The sequence below is a fragment of the Narcine bancroftii genome, chromosome 1 (assembly GCF_036971445.1).
Source record: "Narcine bancroftii isolate sNarBan1 chromosome 1, sNarBan1.hap1, whole genome shotgun sequence".
NCBI classification, from domain to species: Eukaryota; Metazoa; Chordata; class Chondrichthyes; order Torpediniformes; family Narcinidae; genus Narcine; species Narcine bancroftii.
Genome location: NC_091469.1, coordinates 255,349,558 through 255,372,230, shown reverse-complemented (window position 1 = coordinate 255,372,230; position 22,673 = coordinate 255,349,558). Strand labels below are relative to the sequence as shown.

General features: G+C 41.6%; 1 protein-coding gene across 1 annotated transcript in view; it reads right to left on the bottom strand.

Annotated features, from left to right (window-relative positions):
- Positions 1 to 22,673, bottom strand: part of f2 (coagulation factor II (thrombin)) — a 107,720-nt gene that overhangs the window by 47,685 nt on the left and 37,362 nt on the right. Inside the window, exons 5-8 of the mRNA XM_069895864.1 lie at positions 18,809 to 18,914; positions 13,644 to 13,780; positions 5,407 to 5,700; positions 3,501 to 3,632 (exon numbers count right to left, since the gene is read on the bottom strand). Coding sequence (XP_069751965.1) covers positions 3,501 to 3,632; positions 5,407 to 5,700; positions 13,644 to 13,780; positions 18,809 to 18,914 — 669 coding nt within the window. The remainder of the gene's footprint in view (positions 1 to 3,500; positions 3,633 to 5,406; positions 5,701 to 13,643; positions 13,781 to 18,808; positions 18,915 to 22,673) is intronic.

The following is a 22,673-nucleotide window of genomic DNA, read 5'->3' as shown; positions in this document are numbered from 1 at the left end:
TTCCAGGTCTTCAATGTCAAGAAGACATTGTGCCAATTCAATTTTCTTTCCATTCTTTCCACGTTTCCCATTCTTCCCATTCCCATTTTCTCATCCACTTCCTCGCAGATCTAGCAATTAATTAGCAAAAATTAATGCATCATGGTCATTTTCAAAAAATTGAGATTGAAAATTCCCATAAAAATTCCCATTTCAATACAGCGGGTAACGAAAAGCAAATTTATAACCCTTTCGCCACAATACTTCTTTAGCTGAATTAAATTCTCAGTGCCTTCTATTTCTTGACTCAGATCAGCATAAAAAAGCATTCTGTTATTTTGAACCATCATTGGAGTTTGATTTTGCCGTGTCTTCTGCACCGCAATTCGTAATATCATTTCTCTATCCTGATATTTCAAACAACTAATCAAAACTGCTCATGGGTGATTGACCTGGAAACGGTTTTTTCCTCAACGCTCTACGTGCCCAGTCTAGCTCAAGACCATCAGGAAAAAATTCATTGCTCAGTACCTCAGGAATCCATTTCTTAAAAAACTTTACCGGATCTGAACCTTCCATATCTTCCAGGAAACCTGCAATTTTTACATTGTTTCTTCGACCTTGATTCTCTAATGAATCAATCTTCTTCAGTAATTTCTTCTTCTGAATCCCCCAATCCACAAAAGAATCCTCGACTATTTCCATTTTTTCTCTATTACGATCCACTTGATTCTTACATTCACATTCTAAAAAAGCTTCTTCAATTAAAAAAATTATCCTGTACAGTGTCCGCTGTTTTTATACATTTACTAACATCACTTTTAACTACAGTCATATCTTTCTTCATAAAAGTCATCTCTTCACACACACTTTTAGTTTTCACTTCCATAAATCCTTGATTTATCTGAGAAGACATCTGCATTGACATGTTTTCCATTTGGTGAGCAATCCCTTCCAATATTGTAAACACAGAATCCAGTCCAGGTTCCATCACTTCCCCTTGAGGCCTACCTTCTCTGGTCCAAGTCCCCATATATTCTTCCTGTGTTGATTCCAGTAATGCTGTACTTTCTTCCTCTTCCCGTGCGGCTGAGGGTCTGGATACCCGCCAACATCATGCCAACCTCATCAGCCTACCGTCTTTCAGGCTTCCCCACAGCCCACACCTTTTCTAATACTTTTCGGACTTGCAACGCACCACACATGCCCGGAAGAGTCACCGACCGTGCAGGTGTGTCTTCTGATGCTACACTGCGCGCTCCTAGATCACCAGGCACGACTGCTCACTGGGGCGTGAGTCAGGGCCAGCTGAGCTGATCACAGAACCAGCGCCATCTTGTGGACGTGCAATCAGCGACGGCGTAATACTTAGCCGAGCAGGGGTCCTTTGAGGCTTAGGACTTCCAGTCAACAACTCCGTGGTTTCAACTTGGTAGGTAGGCCTCAATTCTTTAACAATTGTATAAGGTAATTTCTTTTGTAACTGAGTCTTTGATTTCTTCACATTTGTAGCCAGTGCAATCCTCCACTATTGCAAAGTCTGTAAATACTATTTTTAACCACTTTTACAGGTTTTAAAATCGGGTATTTATGTCTAACTGGGGAAAGGTGGAACTTCACATCTTCCCTCTACGCCATCTTGTCACGCCTGGAAAAACAACCAACTGAAAAACCTCACAAAGATAAGCGTATACAGAGCCGTTGTCATACCCACACTCCTGTTCGGCTCCGAATCATGGGTCCTCTACCGGCACCACCTACGGCTCCTAGAACGCTTCCACCAGCGTTGTCTCCGCTCCATCCTCAACATCCATTGGAGCGCTCACATCCCTAACGTCGAGGTACTCGAGATGGCAGAGGTCGACAGCATCGAGTCCACGTTGCTGAAGATCCAGCTGCGCTGGATGGGTCACGTCTCCAGAATGGAGGACCATCGCCTTCCCAAGATCGTATTATATGGCGAGCTCTCCACTGGCCACCGTGACAGAGGTGCACCAAAGAAAAGGTACAAGGACTGCCTAAAGAAATCTCTTAGTGCCTGCCACATTGACCACCGCCAGTGGGCTGATAACGCCTCAAACCGTGCATCTTGGCGCCTCACAGTTTGGCGGGCAGCAGCCTCCTTTGAAGAAGACCGCAGAGCCCACCTCACTGACAAAAGGCAAAGGAGGAAAAACCCAACACCCAACCCCAACCAACCAACTTTCCCTTGCAACCGCTGCAATCGTGTCTGCCTGTCCCGCATCGGACTGGTCAGCCACAAACGAGCCTGCAGCTGACGTGGACTTTTTACCCCCTCCATAAATCTTCGTCCGCGAAGCCAAGCCAAAGAATGGAGAACAAAGGAGGCTAAGGGTAAATAAAAATGGGAGATGGAGTTAAGCCTTCAGTTTGAGGGTGGATAAGCAAAGCTAAGTGTTAACCTAACTATATAAGGGCAAACTGGAGTTAATCCAGCAGTAAAAGTGTAAATTAATGTAAAGAGGAAGTTAGTCCAGCAGTCTAGAGGAGCAATAAACAAACAAAAGTGTTAATCTAGTTGTGTACAGTGTGGGAGCTATTGATGAAGGGCTGAAGCCCAAAACGTCTGTTCTGTATTTTTATCTTTACTATATAAAGGACACTGTTTGACCTGCTGAGTTTCTCCAGCATTGTGTTTTTACTTACATTAGCTTGACTGTGGATATTAATCCACTGGACAAAGGCTAAATTAAGTAACTGATTGAACTTTTTAACTTTTAACATGTTGTCTGTAACAATAATAGTTTCTTTAGCTGGCTGATCTTGACCTGCAGATGAGGTGCAAGAGATCTTGTAAATATGGAGACTTGTCCAGCTTTCTATCGAATACATAATGAAATATTTCTTGCATATAGGGGCCTCCATGAGAGGCCAATAGTGATTCCAAGGTTTATCACATAATTTTGCCGGGACACAGTCAATCCACAGTAAGTAGACCAAGGGAATATGAATCAAACAAATACAGATACACCTCGCTTCACAAATACTTGCTTTACACAAATTCGCTTTAACGAAGAAATCTGTGTTTGCTTTTATGAAAGGATTTTCGCTCTTACAAAGAGCCATTACAGAGGCTGCGTATGCATCCTGGGGCTGCGTATGCACCCTGAGCAGCTCATCCTCTCTCTCCTACATCCCAGTTTCCTGTACCTCCCACCACCCCAATCTCCACTAACTCAACCTAACTACAATGTACATACATTATTTCCGCTTTATAGAGTGTGTATTTATTACATAATTCCTGTTTTAAATAAATTTTATTGTTATTTTAGGATTTATGTTTTAGTTGGCATGATTTGGTCGGTTATTTTTTGGGTCAAAAATGTTTCCCATAGAAATCAAAGGTAATTGCTTCTTCGCTTTACACCATTTTGGCTTACAAAAAGTTCCATAGGAACGCTTTAGTTTCATAAAGCAGAATACACCTGTATACAGACTCTAATAAAATTTAGGTTACTTTTTAATTTAAACAACAATAATATAAACCCATTTCAACTTACTAGTCTCTCCTTCACCAAAATATCTTGAATTGAATGAGGGCACATACTCAGTCTTAGTTGATCGGCCAGAAAATGAACTCTGAGACTCTATTTCCTCTACTGTTGGAGGTTTAAATGGATCCCAAAGATCATCTAAAAGAACAAAAAGAAATATTAGTAAGAACATACTAACTGCCGAAATAGAAATGTTTTAGTAATGAAACATAGAAAGGAGCACTCCCTTGAAGTCCAATTCTAGTTAAGAGGTTTGTGATGGTATGGTCATGGGGAAGACCTGAAAGTTGTCAACAAAAAATTAGGCAAATGCATAGAATTCTTCACATTTGGACAATCAAAACAATAACTGAATTTTAAACATTTTAATTGAGATTAAGAAGAAACCACAACTTATTTTGATCACAAGGGGGAAGTTATCGACATGTGGAACCAATTTAAGAGTTGCCAAGGAGTTGGAAAGTGTTCCCGATTTTATATATGTACTTTTCCTTCTCACTCTGCTTTATGGACAATCTATTTAATCTTGAGATACTTTTGTTCGTTCTACGATAAGGGAGACTAATAGAAATAAAGCTTATGAGAGCCTGCGACATTACTTGTAGACCTGTATGTTTAGCTACTTGATGGGCAATGTAATGACAAAGCATTCAAAATCCTCAGGGGTATAGAATTCATAAGAATATTTTGTTATCCACTCCATGGGCATCAGGTAGGAAGGTAGTCTTGGGATGAGGAATCAGCAATAATGATGACTGACAGTAAGCTCTAAGATGACTATTTTCAACTTCCTCATAACTGGTTCTGAGCTGAAACATTAACTTGTCTGCTTCCATGCACATACCAAGTGACCTGTGGTTATGTTTCCAACATCTTCTTTTGACCAATTCACAGCTGCACCCAAATGCAGTTATCAATAAGTCATTGACTTCCATTTGTCTGCCTTATAAACATTCCAATACATTAATTTAAAGTTCTTACACAGGAGAATATGGATCATATAAGAACAGAAGAAAATAGGAGCCTGAGTAGGGCACAGGCCCTAAAGTCGACCCCATCATCAATATGATCATAGCTGATCTTCCGTTGGCCTCATCTCCTCTTTTCTGCTGGTTTCCAATAACCTTCATTTCCCTGATCTTCAAAAATTGTATCTAGTTTGTCTTTAAATGCACTCTGTGATCTAGCCTCCACCAACTTCTAGGCCTGAGACTTCTAGAGATTCACTAGTATCTGCCAGAACATTTCAACATTTCAAACCATTTCTTGAATCTCTGAACATTCCCAATTGCTGTATTATGGTTATTTCATTCATCTCTAAAGACGTGTTATATGGCGAGCTCTCCACTGGCCATCGTGACAGAGGTGCACCAAAGAAAAGGTACAAGGACTGCCTAAAGAAATCTCTTGATGCCTGCCACATTGACCACCGCCAGTGGGCTGATATCGCCTCAAACCGTGCATCTTGGCGCCTCACAGTTTGGCGGGCAGCAACCTCCTTTAAAGAAGACCGCAGAGCCCACCTCACTGACAAAAGGCAAAGGAGGAAAAACCCAACACCCAACCCCAACCAACCAATTTTCCCCTGCAACCGCTGCAACCATGTCTGCCTGTCCCGCATCGGACTTGTCAGCCACAAACGAGCCTGCAGATGACGTGGACATTTACTCCCTCCATAAATCTTTGTCTGCGAAGCCAAGCCAAAGAAGAAAGACATTCAATAGTGTGAGTCTTGCTCCTTTCTCCAACAATTCCCATGATCCAAAAGCTTGGTGCATCACACAATCTTTGATTCCTCACTGAAAGTCATCAAATGATAGTGTGATTTTCTGTACTAATCTCCAAGTGATGTGTATTATTACACAAAAGGATAGGCCACTTGTATCCCAAACATGAATGTCAGTCAATTTACCACAGTAGTTGAGTTTGCAGTACTCTGTTTCTATTGCTGGATCAGTGGTATAACACCATACACCTTCTTCATCATTATCTGGATTCCTGCAGTAATTTTCTTCCAGTTCGTCTGTGGAAAAGCTCTCACTGGTGTAATTGTGCTTGTGAGGATATTGTGAGCTCCAAGCCTGGCAAGGCTTTCCACTTACAGTTACGTTCAATGTTCCTCTGTAGTATATTCCTTGCTTTGGAACACAATTAACAGGTGGCTTTTGTTCTGTTAGTTGAGGGGGTAACGGTGGCAATGTTTCACCTGAAGTAAAAAAAGAAAAAAAAAAATCAGGAAATCCAGCTGATCATTCCTAGTCTCCAGATAGACTGCACAGTGATGCATCTAGTGGAGCTGATGTCTTATGGTTCCAACAGTGTAATCTCTGGTGCTATCAATGTGGAGTTAGAAGGTTCCCTTTGTGGCCACCTGTGTTTCCACTGGGTGCTCCAGGTTCTTCCCACATCCCAAAAATGTGATGTTTGGGAGATTACTTGGTCTGCTGTAAATTGCCTCTAGTGTGTAGATACGTGATAAAATGGGGAGGGGGTGTGGTGATGGTGGGAATGAGGTTGGGTTGATGGGAACATGGGGAGAACAAATGGGTTCAGACAGGGTTTAGTGTAAAAATGAGTGTTTTTCTTTGATTGGCATGGGCACAGAGGGTCATAAGGCCCGTTTGTATACTGTGTCTATACTCTATGAGAAAAAAAATCTTTGTAAACCAAATCACTTGTATTATCATGCACAGTTCTCCACACTAATCCTTTCTTTTCTCTTTTTCAATATTTTATTAACATTGAGAAATTTCACATCCAAAAATACAGGGTAAATATATTAACATTCAAAAAGATACATTACACTTAAATCATATAATTTCATCCAAGGTTCCTCACGTTTTAATCAAACATTATATTGTAGTGATATTATATCATTTTATTATATAAAAAATGGAAAATCTAAACGCACTTGTGGTAAACCACTGCAATGTATAATGATCTGGTCAAGCACGCCTATTGGCCAGTTATACCTGGGGCCCCCTCCCCACAGGCTCCTGTATAAAGGTGGCTGTTCCACAGCCCCCTTCAGCAGGACAGCTGAACAGTAAGGATATGCTGTGTTCTCAATTGAATTAAAGTCTATTGGTTTCTCCACAATAGTCTCCTGAGTGATTGATGGTGCATCACCACTACCAAGAAAAAAGCTGATTGGCCAAGAAAAGAAAAGAAAGACAGAATTCTTATGAGTGATAAATTACTTCATTAGTCAACATTTCTTCATTCATAAAAAAATCAAAGATTTTAAAAGTTATTTAAAAAACGTCCCCATAGTGTTTGAAAATTTAAATTCAAATCAGAAATTGAGCATCTAATCTTCTCTAAGTTTAAACATGACATGACGTCACATAGCCATTGAGCATGATTAGGCAGGGTAACATCCCTCCATCTGAGCAACACCGTCTGCTAGCCATAGAATAAATAAAAGCTAATATATATGGCTCAGATGTGGTTAAAGTTATGTCACTCTCTCCAACAATACCAAATAAAGTAGTTAGGGGATTTGGTTTAAAATTAACTTTAAAAAGTGCAGAGAAAATTTGAAATACTTCAGTTCAATATTTCTCTCTTTAAAATTTTTTTATTTATTGCACTATGAACCAAATCAACAAAAATATGCAGAAATGTTTCTCGTTAAATATACAGTGACATTTTTTCTCTTTTCTCCCCCCTACCCTCCCTCTCCCACCCCCTCCAAAACCAATAAATATTAAAAATATAAAATACAAAAAAAAATCATCTTCACACAAAAGAAAAACAAAAAAGAAAGTCATGTCGACTACTTTTACACATTAAATCTGATCATGTTTATCTTCTTATCACTTTAGGAGATGGAGGTCCAAGGCCAGCATTTTCTGTCATATTTCATATATGGTTCCCAAATTTGTTCGAACAATGTATATTTTTCTTTTAAATTGTATGCAATTTTTTCCAATGGAATACACTTATTCATTTCCATATACCGTTGTTGTATTTTCAGGCTTTCTTCCTTTTCCAGGTTGTCATTATACATTTTTTTTTGCTACTGCTAGGGCTATTACAGTGAAACTTTTTTGGGGTCTATCCAATTTGAGACCTAGTTCTTTACCTTTTATATTATTTAAAAGAAAATTTTCTGGATTTTTTTTGGTATGTTGTTTTTTGTGATTTTGCTTAATATCTGATTTAGCTCTTTCCAAAAAGTATTCACCTTTGTGCATGCCCAAATTGCGTGTTAATTTTAATGCATGTTCACCCTCCCTATCAACGTTAGCGGTAATTCTTTCCAATTTTCCAAGTCTTCCTGCATTTTACTTATTAATGGCTGATAATTTAGTTTCTACAAGTAGTTTAGGTTATTGTCTATCCTGATACCAATATATCGTATTGCTTGTGATTGCCATTTAAATGGAGATTCTTTTTTGAGTTCTGTATAGTCCACATTACTCATTGGCATCACTTTGCTTTTATTTGTGTTGACCTTGTACCCAGATATTTCTCCATACTCCTTCAATTTCTTGTATAGCTCTTTTATTGATCTCTCTTGCTCTGTTAGGTATACTATGATGTCATCTGTGAATAGACTAATTTTATACTAATTCTCTTTTATTTTTATCCCTTTTATTTTATTTTCCTTTCTTATCAGCTCCACCAATGGTTCTATTGCCAAGGCGAACAATGAGGGGAACAATGGGCATCCCTGCCTAGTTGATCTGCTTAGTTTGAACTGGCTCAATACATATCCATTTACCACTACTATTGCCAAGAGTCTGTTATATACTGCCCTAATCCAATTTAAATAAATAATTCCACTCTACCCTGTCAAAGGCTTTTTCTGCATCTAACGCAACCACCACTGTATGTTTTTCATTAAATATACAGTGACATTTTTTCTCTTTTCTCCCCCCTACCCTCCCTATCCCATCCCCTCCAAAACCAATAAATATTAAAAATATAAAATACAAAAAAAATCTTCACACAAAAGAAAAACAAAACAGTCATGTCGACTACTTTTACACATTAAATCTGATCATGTTTATCTTCTTATCACTTTAGGAGATGGAGGTCCAAGGCCGGCATTTTCTTTTATTTCCTTAAGCTGCATGAATTAAATTAATAAATTTACAAACATTATCTGTTGTTCATCTTTTCTTGACAAATCCAGCTTAATCTTGTTTTACTAATTTTGGAAAACAGTCAGTCAATCTGTTTGCTAATAATTTTTGCATTATCTTATAATCTGCATTTAGTAAGGAGATTGGTCTGTATGATGCTGGTGTTAATGGGTCCTTCCCCGTTTTTGGTATTACTGTGATTATTGCTGTCTTGCATGATTCTGGTAAATTTTGAGTTTCTTCCACCTGCTTCATTACTTCCAGGAGGAGTGAGATTAATAACTCTTTAAATGTTTAAAAAATTCTATTGGAAATCCATCTTCCCCTGATGCTTGGTAGCTTTCTTAATATGTCCTGTACTTCCTCTATTTCAACTGATTTTATCAGTTTACTTTGGTCCTCTACTTGCAGTTCCAGCAATTCAATTTTAGCTAAAAACATCTATTTTATTGTTTTTTTCCTTGGTTCTGAGTTTGGTACAGTTGCTTATAAAATTCTTTAAAGTTTTCATTGATCTCCATTGGGTTGTATGTGATTTGTTTATCATTTTCCCTTGTTGCCAATATGATTCTTTTAGCTTGCTCTGTTTTAAGTTGCCAGGCCAATATTTTATGTGTTTTTTCTCCCAATTCATAATATCTTTGTTTTGTTTAAATTATGTTCTTCTCTACCTTTTACGTTTGTAATATTTTGGGGTTTTTTTTGTCCACCAACTCTCTCTTTTTCTTTATATCCTCCCTTTTCACTAATTCCTTTTCTGTAATTGTTATCTCCCTTTCCAACTGCTCTGCTTCCCGGTTATATTCCTTTTTCGTCTTGGTTACATAGCTTATTGTCTGTCCTCTAATGAAGGTTTTCATTGCATCCCATAGTATAAACTTATCTTTTACAGACTCTGTGTTTATCTCAAACTATGCTTTAATTTGGCATTCAATAAACTGCCTAAATGACTGTCTTTTAAGTAGCATGGGGTTTAACCGCCATCTCTATGTTCTTGGTGGGATGTCCTCCAGTTCTATTGCTAATAGCAGGGGTCAATGAACAGAAACTACTCTAGCTTTATACTCAGTTTTCCTGACCCTCCCTTGAATTTGGGCCAACAACAAAAACATACCAATCCTTGAGTATGTTTCAAGTAGTATGAATATTCCCTCTCTTTTGGATGTTGCCTCCTCCATATATCCATTAGTTTCATTTCTTGCACCGATTTAACCATGAATTTGGCCATTTTATTCTTTTTGTTTGCTATCTTTCCAGTTTTATCCAACACTGGATCCAAATTAAGGTTAAAATCCCCCTTATCAGAATGTTTCCCTGCGTATCTGTTATCTTCAAAAAGATATCTTGCATAAACTCTTGATCTTCTTCATTAGGTGCATAAATATTGAGCAAATTCCAAAATTCTGACACTTTATCGTTACATATATTCCTGCTGGGTCTGCTTTTTCCTCCTTTTTCTTAATTGGTACATTTTTATTAACTAGTATGGCTACATCCCTAGCTTTTGAATTGTATGATGCTGCCACTACATGTCCTACCCAGTCTCTTTCCAATTTGCTATGTTCCGCCTCGGTTAGATGCATTTCCTGTACAAATCCTGTATCTATATTTTCCTTTTTAAGTAACGTTAGTAGCCTCTTCCTTTTAATTTGGTTGTGTATTCCATTGATGTTTATGGTCATATAGTTCAACATAGCCATCTCATACCTTTGTTTTCACTTCTTTTTTGCCTCCTCAGCTCCGCCATCTCCCGTCTTCCATTATTGTTTTTTAAGTTTTCCTTATTTTTCTCAATAGACAACAACATGCTTAAAACACAAAACCCCCAAAAATCCCCACAACAAATAACACAAAGTATACTTTAATCCCAAATAACATTGCCCCTAGTCCCTTTCCAGGCAACCACAACTCCCCTTTCCAATAATACTTGCAAGCGTCAACCTATTTTGCAGTGATGTTTTTCCCCCCTCCCCAACCACCCCCCAGAGAAACACTATTCATTTTCTACACATATAACAAAGCTCTTTTTTTCCTCCGTTTCCCTTCTCTTTTTCAACTTTAAACCTCTATATTTACATTGCCTCTCTTTTATATTACTACGTATTTTTATACCATTTCTTGCCAGTCTTTTTTCTTGTTACTCCTCTTCATCTTGTTTCCTGACCTGCAAACGTTCTGTGAATCTTTGGGCTTCCTTTGGATCTGAGAACAGTCTATTCTGTTCCCCAGGGTTGAATAATTTAAGTACTGCTGGGTGTTGCAGCACAAAGTTATAGCCTTTCTTCCACAAAATTGTTTTCACCATATTAAATTCCTTCCCCTTTAAAAGTTCAAAACTTAAGTCTGGGTAAAAAATTATTTTTGGTCCATTATATTCCAATGGCTGTTTGTTTTCTCTTACTTTATTCCTTGCCCGCTCCAGTATGTTCTCTCTTGTTGTGTATCTTAGAAATTTTATTAAAATGAATCTCGGCTTTTGGTGTGGTTGTGGCTTCAGTACCAATGCTCTGTGTGCCCTTTCTATTTCTATTTCTTCTTGTACGTCTGTCACTCCCAATATCTTCGGAATCCAGCTTTTTATAAATTCCTTCATGTCTATCCCTTCTTTGCCTTCTTTCAGGCCCACTATTTTTATGTTATTGCACCTACTGTAGTTTTCCAACATGTCAATTTTCTGGGATAACAAATCTTGTGTCACCTTGATTTCTTTGTCTCTTTCTTTCAATTTTCCTCTTAATTAATTTTCCATTTCTACAGCTGTTTCTCGCTCTTCCACATTTTCTACTCTTTTCCCTATTTCTGTCATGGCCAACTCGAAACTTTGCATTTTGTCTTCTGCTCTTTCCATTTTCCTTTCAATTGCATTAAATTCAATTGTTAACATTTCTTTTAATGACCTCATTTGGTGTTCAAAAAAGACTTTATCTATAGTCTGTATTTGCTTTACCTCTTCTTTCCTGTGTAGATCTTGGTCCTTCCTTCTCTTTTTCTGTGTCTTCTTCTTCTCTTCTCTGTGTCTCTTCATCTCTTTCTGGTGAGCCACTCCTGTCTCTTTGTCAGACCTCCAGTTGCAGGGCCTCTCGCTGCTGGGTCTCCTGCTGCAGGTTGTCCTGTTGCTGGATGCCCTGCTGCCGATTGCCTCATTCCAGCTCCTTGTCTCCTTGCTTGCCCCTCTCTTCCCAACTCTGGGCATCCCCCAGCTGAGCGCCCCATTGATGGGCATGTCCCAGCTGGGCGCCCCATTGATGGGCATGCCCCAGCTGGGCGCCCTGCTGTCCATCCCTCAGCTGGGCCCCCTTCCCGCTGGCATCTTTTTTTTCTTTTGTATGTGCAGTTGCGCATTTTTTTGCTGGCTCCAAGAACCATTTTTGTAGTCCGCTGGTCGGGAGGTCACCGCTCCTCCAGGCACCTACCTGCTTTGGGGATCGATTGATCCTCTTCATGGTGGTTCCCTGCTGCCATGTGCAAGTAAGGCCGTCTTCTTTCTTTTCTGGGGATTTTCTTTCTTCTTTTTTCTCTGTTATTCTGGCTTTCTCTCTTTTCAGTGCCATCTCCTGGCTCTTCCTTGTTACTTAGTCTTGTGTTTTTTTGCTTGTTTGGCTCTGTTTTTTTTCCAGACTTTTTTTCCTTTTCTCTGGAGAGGGCTGGTTCTATTCGAACGGCCACTACTCCATCACGTGACTCCTCCCAGTTCAATATTTCTCAAGGCTGTGGCATGTCCAAAACATATGAATTAATGAAGCATCTCCATTATTGTATTTATCACAATGAGGAGATACATCCACATAAAAATGAGATAGTTTGACTTTGGACTTGTGAGCCGAATGGACTACTTTAAATTGTAGGAGGTAGTGGTGGGCACATTAAGAAGAGGTATTAACCAATTTAAAAATTACATTCCAAGTTTCTTCAGGAATTAAAAGCTGTCAGTTCTGTTCTCAGGCTTAATTTTATCTGAGGGAGCCTCTCTTATTCCCAACAACATATCATAAATGCTAGATATTGAACTATTATAGAAAGGTTGTAAATTAAAAATAAAATCAATTAAATTCTTATCTGTCCTCTTATGAAATTTATGTAATTGAGATTGTAAAAAAAATCTCCTATCTGTAGATAATGAAAAAAAAAAGAGTATTTGGGCAAACACACTAAGGCTTTGATTTGATTAATTGGCCAGTGCCTGCAAATAACAGCTGGCTGATTCAAGCTTAAAAGGTGGTCAGTAAACAAGGGATTCAGGGGAACATGAAGAAAAGAAGCCAGAACTTCACTGCAAGCCCTCTTGTATGCATTATATCTTTATGAAATTCAATGACCAAAAAATACTAATTCCTTTCCCTTAAAACACCATTATTTATGACAGAATTACGAAGATTAAGAGGTCCGAATTGTGACAACAAAAGGCAGGATTCAATATCTCTGGGATAAGTGATGGAGTGGAGGCAATCTAGTTATTCAGGATCCCTCAATTTAATTACCCTCTAGCAGCCACTCTCAAACAACTTGTGTCAGAATGTTTGGGTGGGGACAGGACTGAGCCTAACTTTGGCCCAATTTCACCTTCCCAGTACTACACAATCTAAAAGCTTTATTTTTCAACATGAGAAACTAAGACAAGGTTATAGGATGATTGCTTGTGATGGAGTAATGGGTGCCCCTCAGTATAGAATGAAAAAGTAAAAAAAGTTAAAGTTAGCCAAATTAAATTAAATAAACCTTAAGGAACCAACACACCAACTAGCAGAAATAGCAATGGTCGCATGCTCTTACGCAAGGTAATATCTGTTGGTTGTGGAATTAACTAGTCTTTTCCAGACTGTGCAATCTTTGTGTAATTTCTGCAGATTCCTTGAGTTGTGTTACTCCCACCCCTAAAGGACTGAAACACTCTCAACCACAATATCACACTGTTCATGATTATGAATGTAGTGTTTCTGCACTTCATATTATTTACAAATATATGGTAAAACATCTGAGTTAAAACATACACAATGGCCAGAAAAAAGTGCACATCTTGAAAACATTTAAATCTGGGATAAGTTAAAAGGAAACATACCACAGCGAGGAATGTAACAAGCTTCTAATTTTACTGTTGGGTCTTTGGTGTAGCACCATGGACCTCTTTGATTATCATCTGGATTCCGACAGTAGTTTCTTGTCAGGTCAGATTGGTTGTTCGTCACTGGATTATATCTGAACATACACACATAAGTGAATAATTGGTTGTGACAAAGAACAAAAAAAAAACAAGTTATTAGATGCTTGCTAATTCCTGATCAGCAGTCTTACCCAGTCGGATCCTGACTACTTGAATTACTCACTACCAATCCCATTCTGTCCAGTGTATCCTTCTTAAACAGTTAAACATGAAATTCTGTAGACACTGTGATTGTAGTGTAATACACAAAACTGCTGGAGAAATACAGGAGGTCTGACAACATCCAATCTCTTCTAAATAGTACTTAGCACTAATTGGAGGTTGATGAAGCTCTGAGAATATGATTGCATTGTACTTCACTCACCTTGTTTGAATTCTTCCAATATTAATTTATTTAAATTATTTTATTAACTTTTAGGGTTTTTTTCCCATGTCCATCATCTCCATGTAAACTCAGTCATACTCAGTGTTCTGGGAATACAAAGCACACCCTTGTACACCATTTGTTCTAGCCACACTGGTCAAAGTGAGTCCAGTGTGATGTGCAGAATAATCGTGGGACAACTGACCTCAAATAGCTTTCCAAAACTCCTTTGTTTAAAAAAAAATCTATACCCTCCTTTTCTCTGTCATTATATTCCTCATCAACAAGGACACTTCACCAGCCTTCCACCTGATATGGAGGGTTCTCATTACATTTCTGAATTTGACACCTGGGAAGGAATGAGTCCATTGTGATGGTTGGTTCATTTGTAAAGTATTTGCATTTTTTTTAACACATAATGTCATTTTTGCATCTTCTTCCAGAAGATAATTCTTTGATTCACAGAGATAAGGTCAGGGCATTTTCCCAGATTTTCTCTCACCTTTTCTTCACCGTAAAAGCAAAGTATGTTCCCACCCCCCCACCCCCCCCACCCATCCTGAATATGGGTCCACACAATACAGTTTCATTCAGTTAAGGGACATATGCCATCTACCAAGAAGAGGACTCCAGAAGGATTGTATGAGAGACAGGCTGCCTAGAGCTCAGCTGCCAGGAACAAGGATCAACTCAACAGCCTTTTATACCTAATGCTAACCATCTATCTTTGGTGGGGTGAACCTTGAAAGCACTAAGAAGAAGTGTAAATTGGAGGTCACATCTGACTACCCAGGTGGGAAATTATTCTTTTAATCAGGTAAAAGGGAAAGGAAGGTGAGAATAAGAAAGCAAAGGGAAGTTCAAAATTCAAATTTATTGTCAGAGTACCTGGATGACATCATATTCAACCATAAGATTCTTTTTTTTCCTGCAGGCCAGGCAGAATTTCTTATTACCAGTACCTGTCAACTATACTCAAGAAGAAAAAATGTAAACATACTGACTGCAAATACACAGATAATTATTCTGTAATAAATAATGAGCAAAGTAAGAGTCCTTAAATGAGTCTCTGAATGAGTTTGTAGTTCAGAAGCCTGATGCTTGAGGGGTAGCAGCTATTCCTAAACTTGGAGGTATGTGACACCTGTACCCTGATGGGCAGCAGTGAGAACAGAACATGTCTCAGGTAGGTGTAGATCTTTGATGATTGCTGCTGTTCTCCAGTGGCAGCGTTGCATATACATGTTCTCGATGGTGGGGAGAGTTTTCCCTGTGATATAACGGGCTGCATTCACTATCTTTTGCAGGACTTTCCACTCAGAGGTATTGCTGCCCCTTTGCCTGGCTGTGCTGCAGCTGGTCAGCACACATTCCACTACACATCAGAAGATGTTGCCCAAGATTTCTGATTATTTACAGATCCTCTGCTAATTCCTGATGAAGTAGAGGTGATGAAGTTCTTTCTAAAAGATGACAATAGTATGATGGGTCAGGAAAGGTCCTGTGATTTAGTGACTCCCAGGAATTTAAATTTGCTCATCCTCTTCACCTCCAATCTTCTAATGATCATTGGATTGTGCACTTTTAGTTTTCCTTTCCTAAAATCTACAGTCAGCTTCTTGGTGTGAGGTTGTCGTTAGTTCACATTCAAGCAAGTTTTCAATCCTCCTCCTGTATAATGAATCATTGCCCACTTTTTATCCAATCTGCTACAGTGGTATTGACAGCAAATTTTTATATGGTGTAATTGTCATTCTGACCCACACAGTCATAGGTGTAGAGTGAGTAGAGCAAGGGGCTAAGATGCAACCCTGTGGTGCTCCAGTGCTGATGGAGATTGTGGAGGAGATGTTCTTGCCAGTCTGCATTGATTAGGGTCTGGAGGTGAGGAAATCTAGGATTCAATTTCACAGAGGGGTATTAAGGCCCAGGTTTTGGAGTTTGCTAATTAGTTTTGGGGAGGATGATGGCATTGACTGCTGAATTGTAGTCATTAATAGACAATAGACTGGAGTGCTGGAGTCGGCCAATTGGCCCATCGAGCCAGCACTGCCATCTTTCAGATCATGGCTGATCATTCTATGTCAGTATCCATTCCCTGCCTTATCCCCATAACCCTGCCCACAAGAGCCTTATCTAACTCCCTTTTGAACATATCCAGTGAATCTGCCCCTATCACCCTCTGCGGCAAAGTATTCCACAGATCCACACTTCTCTGGGTAAAGAAATTTCTCCTCATCTCCGTCCTAAAGGACCTTCCCTGTATTCTTAAACTATGCCCTCTAGTTCTAGTCTCTCCCAACATTGGGAATATGTAATCTGAATTCACCCTGTCAAGCCCCTTGATAATCTTACATACCTCAATCATGTCTCCCCTCCTTCTAAACTCCATCGCAGGTAAGCCCAGTATTTCTAACCTTTCAGCATATGTCAATCCTGCCATCCCGGGAACCAACCTTGTAAATCTGTGCTGCACTCCCTCTACGGCAAGTATGTCCTTCCACAAATTTGGGGACCAGACTGGATGCAATATTCCAGGTGAGGTCTCACCAGGGCCTTGTACAACTGCAGGAGGGCATCTCTGCTCCTATACTGCAATCCCCTCTTTATGCATCTTTTCTTTCCAGGTGTTCCAGGGTTTTGTGTCAAGCCAGTGAGATGGCATCTGCTGTAGACTTGTTGTTTCAGTTGGCAAATTAGAATGGATCCATGTTGCTGCTTAGACAGGCGCAGATATGCTTCAACACCAGTCTCTCAAAACACCTTGTCGCTGTGGATGTGAGTGACACTGGTCGGTAGTTGTTTAGGCAGGTTACCTGCAAAAGGACCTAATGGCTTCAGGTTCCACTCTGTGTGGAGTTTGCACTTTCTCCCTGTTTGCTCCCAAATCCTAAAGATGTGCTGGTTTGAAGATTAGTTGGTTGCTGTAAATTAACCCTTAGTGTAGGGAAGTGGGAAAAGAATCAAAGGTGACTTCTGGGGATGTGAGAGAGAATAAGTTGTAGCTATACGGTAAAATAAAGGGTAAGAGTATTGATGGGATTGCTCTGTTGGGTTTTGGGTGAACAACCTTGTGTGTTCTAACTAGTAGCCTGTTGATTAATAATAAATGAGATTGCACTCTGAATTGACATTCTTGTTTCTTAACCTGTTTTACATCAGCTTGGGTTTTTTTTCATGACTGGAGGTTTCCAATGTGTAAATCCAACAGCAACCCACACACGCGGCATACTTAACGTGGTTAATCTAAACTTCAAGGCTCTATACAAAACTAAGATCAAACTGAAAAAATAATCGTCAAAGAGGTGGATATTCATACAGGTGAGCAAAAGCTTACTTACTAAGACCATTTTAAGGAGGTGAAACAGCAGAGGGACAGAAAGATTTAAAGAAGGAGTAACAGGGTTGAAGTGTAAGTGGCTGCTGGATAGGCTTGCAGATGTTCTATGGTAGTTGTGAATGAATTTGAGGTTCTGTTTTCCAATGAGATTATGTTCATTGCTTTTACTGATAGTGCACACAGCAGTAAGTAACAGTAGCCCCTTTCAAATTGCAGCCCCTGGGTAGCCCTCCTGGGACCTGGCTGCGATTATTGGGGAAAAGGTGCTGGAAGCACCTTTCAAATTGCAGGGGGATCGACCTATTAAATCACCGACCCGCCAATTTAAGGGGGATCCGACATCCTCAATGTTATGGTAAGCGACGTGTCACGCACTCACAGGAACTATCGCTAGTCAGTTCCCCCCAACCCCCACCACCGGCCGACAGTTACCACCCCTCTCCGTCAGTTGCCACCCCCCTTCAGTTGCCAACCTTGCCGTTAATCGCCAGCCCCCCAGGCAGTCACCCTCCCTGTCAGTCACTACCCCATCTGTCAATCGCCACCCCTGCAGTCAGTCACCCTCCCTGTCAGTCGCCACTACTCCCAGTCAGTTGCCCTCCCTGTCAGTTGCCACTCCCACCATCAGTTGCCACCCCCACAGTCAGTCGTCATCCCTGTCCCCCGTTAGTCACCATCCCTGTCAGTCGACACCCCTACCGTCAATCGACATCCATCCCGTCAGTGACCCACCACCTTCCAGCAATGTCCCGCTGCCTCGAACAGGGTGGGGGAGTAGTTGCTGCAGTGATGTGCTGCTCCGGCAATGGCCAGCATCAGAGTGGTTCCAGCAGCGTGGGGGATTATGGGTAAAGAAGACAGCTATTGTTTCCGCACTCCTGCATTGAGCTGACATCATGACCTGGATCGGCGCATCACAGCATCCCCACTCTAACCTCCCGTGGAAGCGACCTCTCTGCACCCAGGTCCCGCAGCAGCAACCCCTCCCCCCCCCACCATGACTGCAACCCCTCCCCCCCCCCGTGGCAGCAATCCTTCCTCCCCCAGAGAGTGGCCTCTCTCCCCCCTCCCCGCAGCAGCGGCTGTCCACTCTCCCCCAATAATGGCAGCAACCTCCCCCACCCCTGTATCATTTAATGAAAAAGAATTGAAGATGTTTGGAGCATAAAACTGCAGATGGAGAAAATCTGAATTAAACCCAGAAAATGGCAGAAGCAGGTGAAAAAGTTCCAATCTAGACAGGAGCGCAGCCATTGCTATCATCTCCACCTTTACCTGTGGTAAAAAGCTGAACTAAGTATTGGTATGTGAGAACTTTCAATTAACTTGCCACCAACGAAAGCTATCTCAGTTACTCACTCTGCTTTGTGTGGAAAATTTATTGACCAGCTCTGACATTGCTTCCCAGATATCGTAATTGAAACATTGCCTCGATAGTTGGAGCCGATTTCTTGATAGCATTGTCCTGAAAAAATAAACAAAGAAAATGAATTATATGTTACAACTGCACATGGTGGATGGTGAGACCACACCTGGAGTACCTTATGCAGTTCTGGTCACCCAACTATAAGAAAGAAATAATTAAGATGGAAAGAAACTCACAAGAATGCTACTAGGAATGGCAGACGTAATTGGGAGAAGCTGGTTAGGATTGTACTATTGTCCCTGAAGTGCAGAAGGCTGAGGTTGACAGAATCATGAGATATACAGATTAGATGAATAGTCATAGTCTTTCACCCATGGTAGAGGGCCCTAAAACTAAAGGGCATTTAAAGGGGATTTAAGGTGAGAGGAAAGGTTTAAAAGGGATTTAAGGGACACCTTTTTTACCAAGATGGTAGTGAGTTTATGGAGTAAGCTGGCAGAGGAAGTGGCAATTGTAATATTTGGAGGACATTTTGATTGGAAAGGTTTGGAGAGATACAGGCCAAACATAGGCAAATGGGACTAAGTTGGTTGGCATGGAATGCAGGACTAAAGGGCCTGTTTCCATGCTGTAAAACTCTTATCACATTTTGTTTATTTTTAGCAGGGATCAAATTTGTATCACTATCCTGGGGACTTTGGAAAATTTATGGTACCTTTCTGGAGTCTCAAAGATGTATTGATTTATTATTTTCAGAAATCACTTGTGGTCTACTTCATTTTCAACTGTGGCTTTTGAGAGTTTATTTCTCTACTGATAATTAGTGAGAAGGTGAATCTGTGCTGATTCCTCTTTTGTCCTTCCCCTCAATTACAGAAGTTTCCATTAATAAGTGGGTTACCCAAATTCACCTTATTAAAATACAATAATTAATTATTGATTTTTCTAGTACCCTTGATGAGGAACATAAAGATAGAATTGCTGAAATTAATAGCTCAGACAGGGAAAATAGTGCTTTCTCATGGAGTTGTGGAAGATGAACAACTTATTGGAAAAGTTTCTTGTTTTCTGGTTCCTTTTTTGCTTAAAAGTTGTTCATCTCCAGCTCCTTCAATTTGAAAGAAAGGCTATCAAATTAAAACTCCCCACACAGACAAAATATTTTCTGCTTTGTGACAAATTTCCATCACTTACTTTGTATTTTGGTTCGTCATAAAAAATTGCATCCAAAGAAATAGCATACAGAGGCTGTGTGTGTCTTTCTTTCTCTTCACTTTTCCCTCTCTCTCCTTTCAGTGCCAAAATGAATTATGACCTTTCCTCCTATCATATCAATTAATACCTTTTGGGTATTAGGTCTGGACTCCTCCCATTCTTTCCCCTTAATCTCTAGTCTTTAATTAAGATGCTGTGGTGATATGACCACCAGCCTACTGCAGGGGGCGATCTCTGCACCTCCAGGAAGACCACCTAAGGGGCTGACTCCAGGTGGCTGGCTGTCAATCAGCCGACCTGAATATAAACCTGAGCTGGCCCCTCCTAAGCCAGTCACATGGGGAGCCACCAAGGCTTGAACTGGTGTTCAGACTTTGACTGGAATAAAGCCTGTTGTACAGTCTTTTGAGTTTTGTGCTTGCTTGATGCTACCTCAGCGCACCACAATTTATTCCAGTAAAAATTTTAAAGAGAGGCCATGGAGTAGTTTCTGACAATCGGGACCCAGAAGATCAACCCCCAACACCCGGATGCCCAGCCACGCCTCGAGATCTGGAAGCACGCGATTGAGGCAATCATCCTAACACAGGCTGAGGTGATCAACACCAATCAGAAATGGCTCATGGTGCTCCACACCAAGCTGGGCCCACGAGCTTTCCAGGGCATCAAGGACTGTACAGACTACGAATCTGTGATGGCCATCCTGGAGAGCATGCACAAGCCCCCAACAAACGTGGTCTACGCTCAGTACCTCCTCAGCATCAGGTCCCAGCAGCCAAGTGAGAGGGCAGATGCCTATCTGGGGCCCTGCATGAGCTAGCCTGGCCGAGACCGGGTGACCGAAGGGGAAGCAGAGCAACTAATCCGGGATGGCCGCGTGCGAGGGCTGCACTTGAGGAGGGCCGGACAGAAGCTGCTGGAGGAAAACATTGCCTCACTTACCAGGACAGTGGAGGTAATTCGCTCCCTGGAGGCTGCAGCTCATCATGCAGAGGTCTTCGATGCCTGACTTCCCCAACCACCAGCCTGGCAGGTGCAAATGACTGCTGTCGCCAAAGGGCCCTATGTGAAGGAGACGATTGCAGCCGCCGGCGCAGCTTACTCCTGTAAGTACTACGGGTCCCGGTATGGGTCAGACAGCCGATCCCACAAAAGCTGTCCAGCAAGGAACTCACACTGCTCCCAATGCAGGAAAAAAGGCCACTTCACTAAGGTGTGCCTTTCCAGGCCTGTCGGGAGAGCTGTGGTTCTCCGTGACCAGCTCGGAGCCCTCCCAAACACCACCATGTGCAAGATTCGGGCGATGCCATTACTCGCCCCACCACTTCCGCCCTCACAGCTGATGTCACTTCTGGCCCAGCCACTGACCCGCACTGCTGCAGTGTGCTCACCCGAGGCTGCCATCTTCCTCCAGACGTCTTCTGCCTGCACCGATGACATCACTTCCGCTTGCTCAGATGACGCCACCTCCTGCTTCACTGCCAGTTGGGTCGCCCGACCACACCGACACCATGTGCATGCATTGGGTGCCATCATCTTGGGCCAGCCAGGCACCAACTGCCACAACGCCCGCACCACATCAACAGGACGACATGGTCAACATGGGTGCAAACCCAATCGCCCACCCTACACCCTGAAAGGAAGCCGCTGGCCGCTACTCGCCTCATCCATTGGGAGGAGTGACTCAGACCCCAAGATGGCTCTAGAGCCCACCACCTTAAAAAGGGACATTCCACATGGACTCGGGTGCTCGATGATGGACATTGCTGTCAATGGAAAAGTAACAAAATGCCTGTTTGATAGCGGTAGTACTGAGAGCTTCATGCACCCGAATGTGGCCCGGACGCTAAAGCTCAAAATCTATCCTACGAATTTTTCCATTGCTTTTGTTGCCCAGTACCGCTCATAATGACCCTTGGGCACTGCTCAGTGGAATTGACAATAGGGGAGAGCATACCAAGGGTTTAGGCTTCTAGTCATGCCCCAGCTCTATGCCCCAGTCCTCTTGGGGCTGGACTTCCAGTGCCACCTCCAAAGTTTCACCCTCACCTTTGCCGGGCCCGTCCCCGATCCACCTGCGGCATCTCCACACTATGGGTAACCCCTCCCGCCCTCTTCAACTACCTTATGTCAGACTGCAAGCCCATAGCTGCCAAGAGCAGATGCTATTGTGCGGCCGAAAGGGCCTTCATTAAGGCAGAAGTGAGGCAGCTTCTGGCAGAAGGTATCACAGAGCAAGGCACCAGTCCCTGGAGAACCCAAGTCCTAGTGGTAAAAGGGGGTAGCAAACAGAGTATGGTCAGCGATTATAGACAGACCATAAACTGGTACACCCAATTGGACATCTACCCCCTACCCCAAATAGCTGACATGGTCAGTGAGATAGCCCGCTATAAGGTTTTCTTGACAATTGACCTAAAGTTGGCCCACCACCAGTTCCCTATCCCCTCCTGGAATAAACCATATCCTGCCTTCGAGGCAGACAAGCATGTCTACCAATTCCACTGAGTCCCATTTGGGGTCACTAACGGGGTCTCTGTTTTTCAGCGGGAGATGGACCGCATGGTAGACTGACACAACCTAAGAGTGACCTTCCCGTACTTGGACAATGTCACCATCTGCGACCATGACTAAAAGGACCAT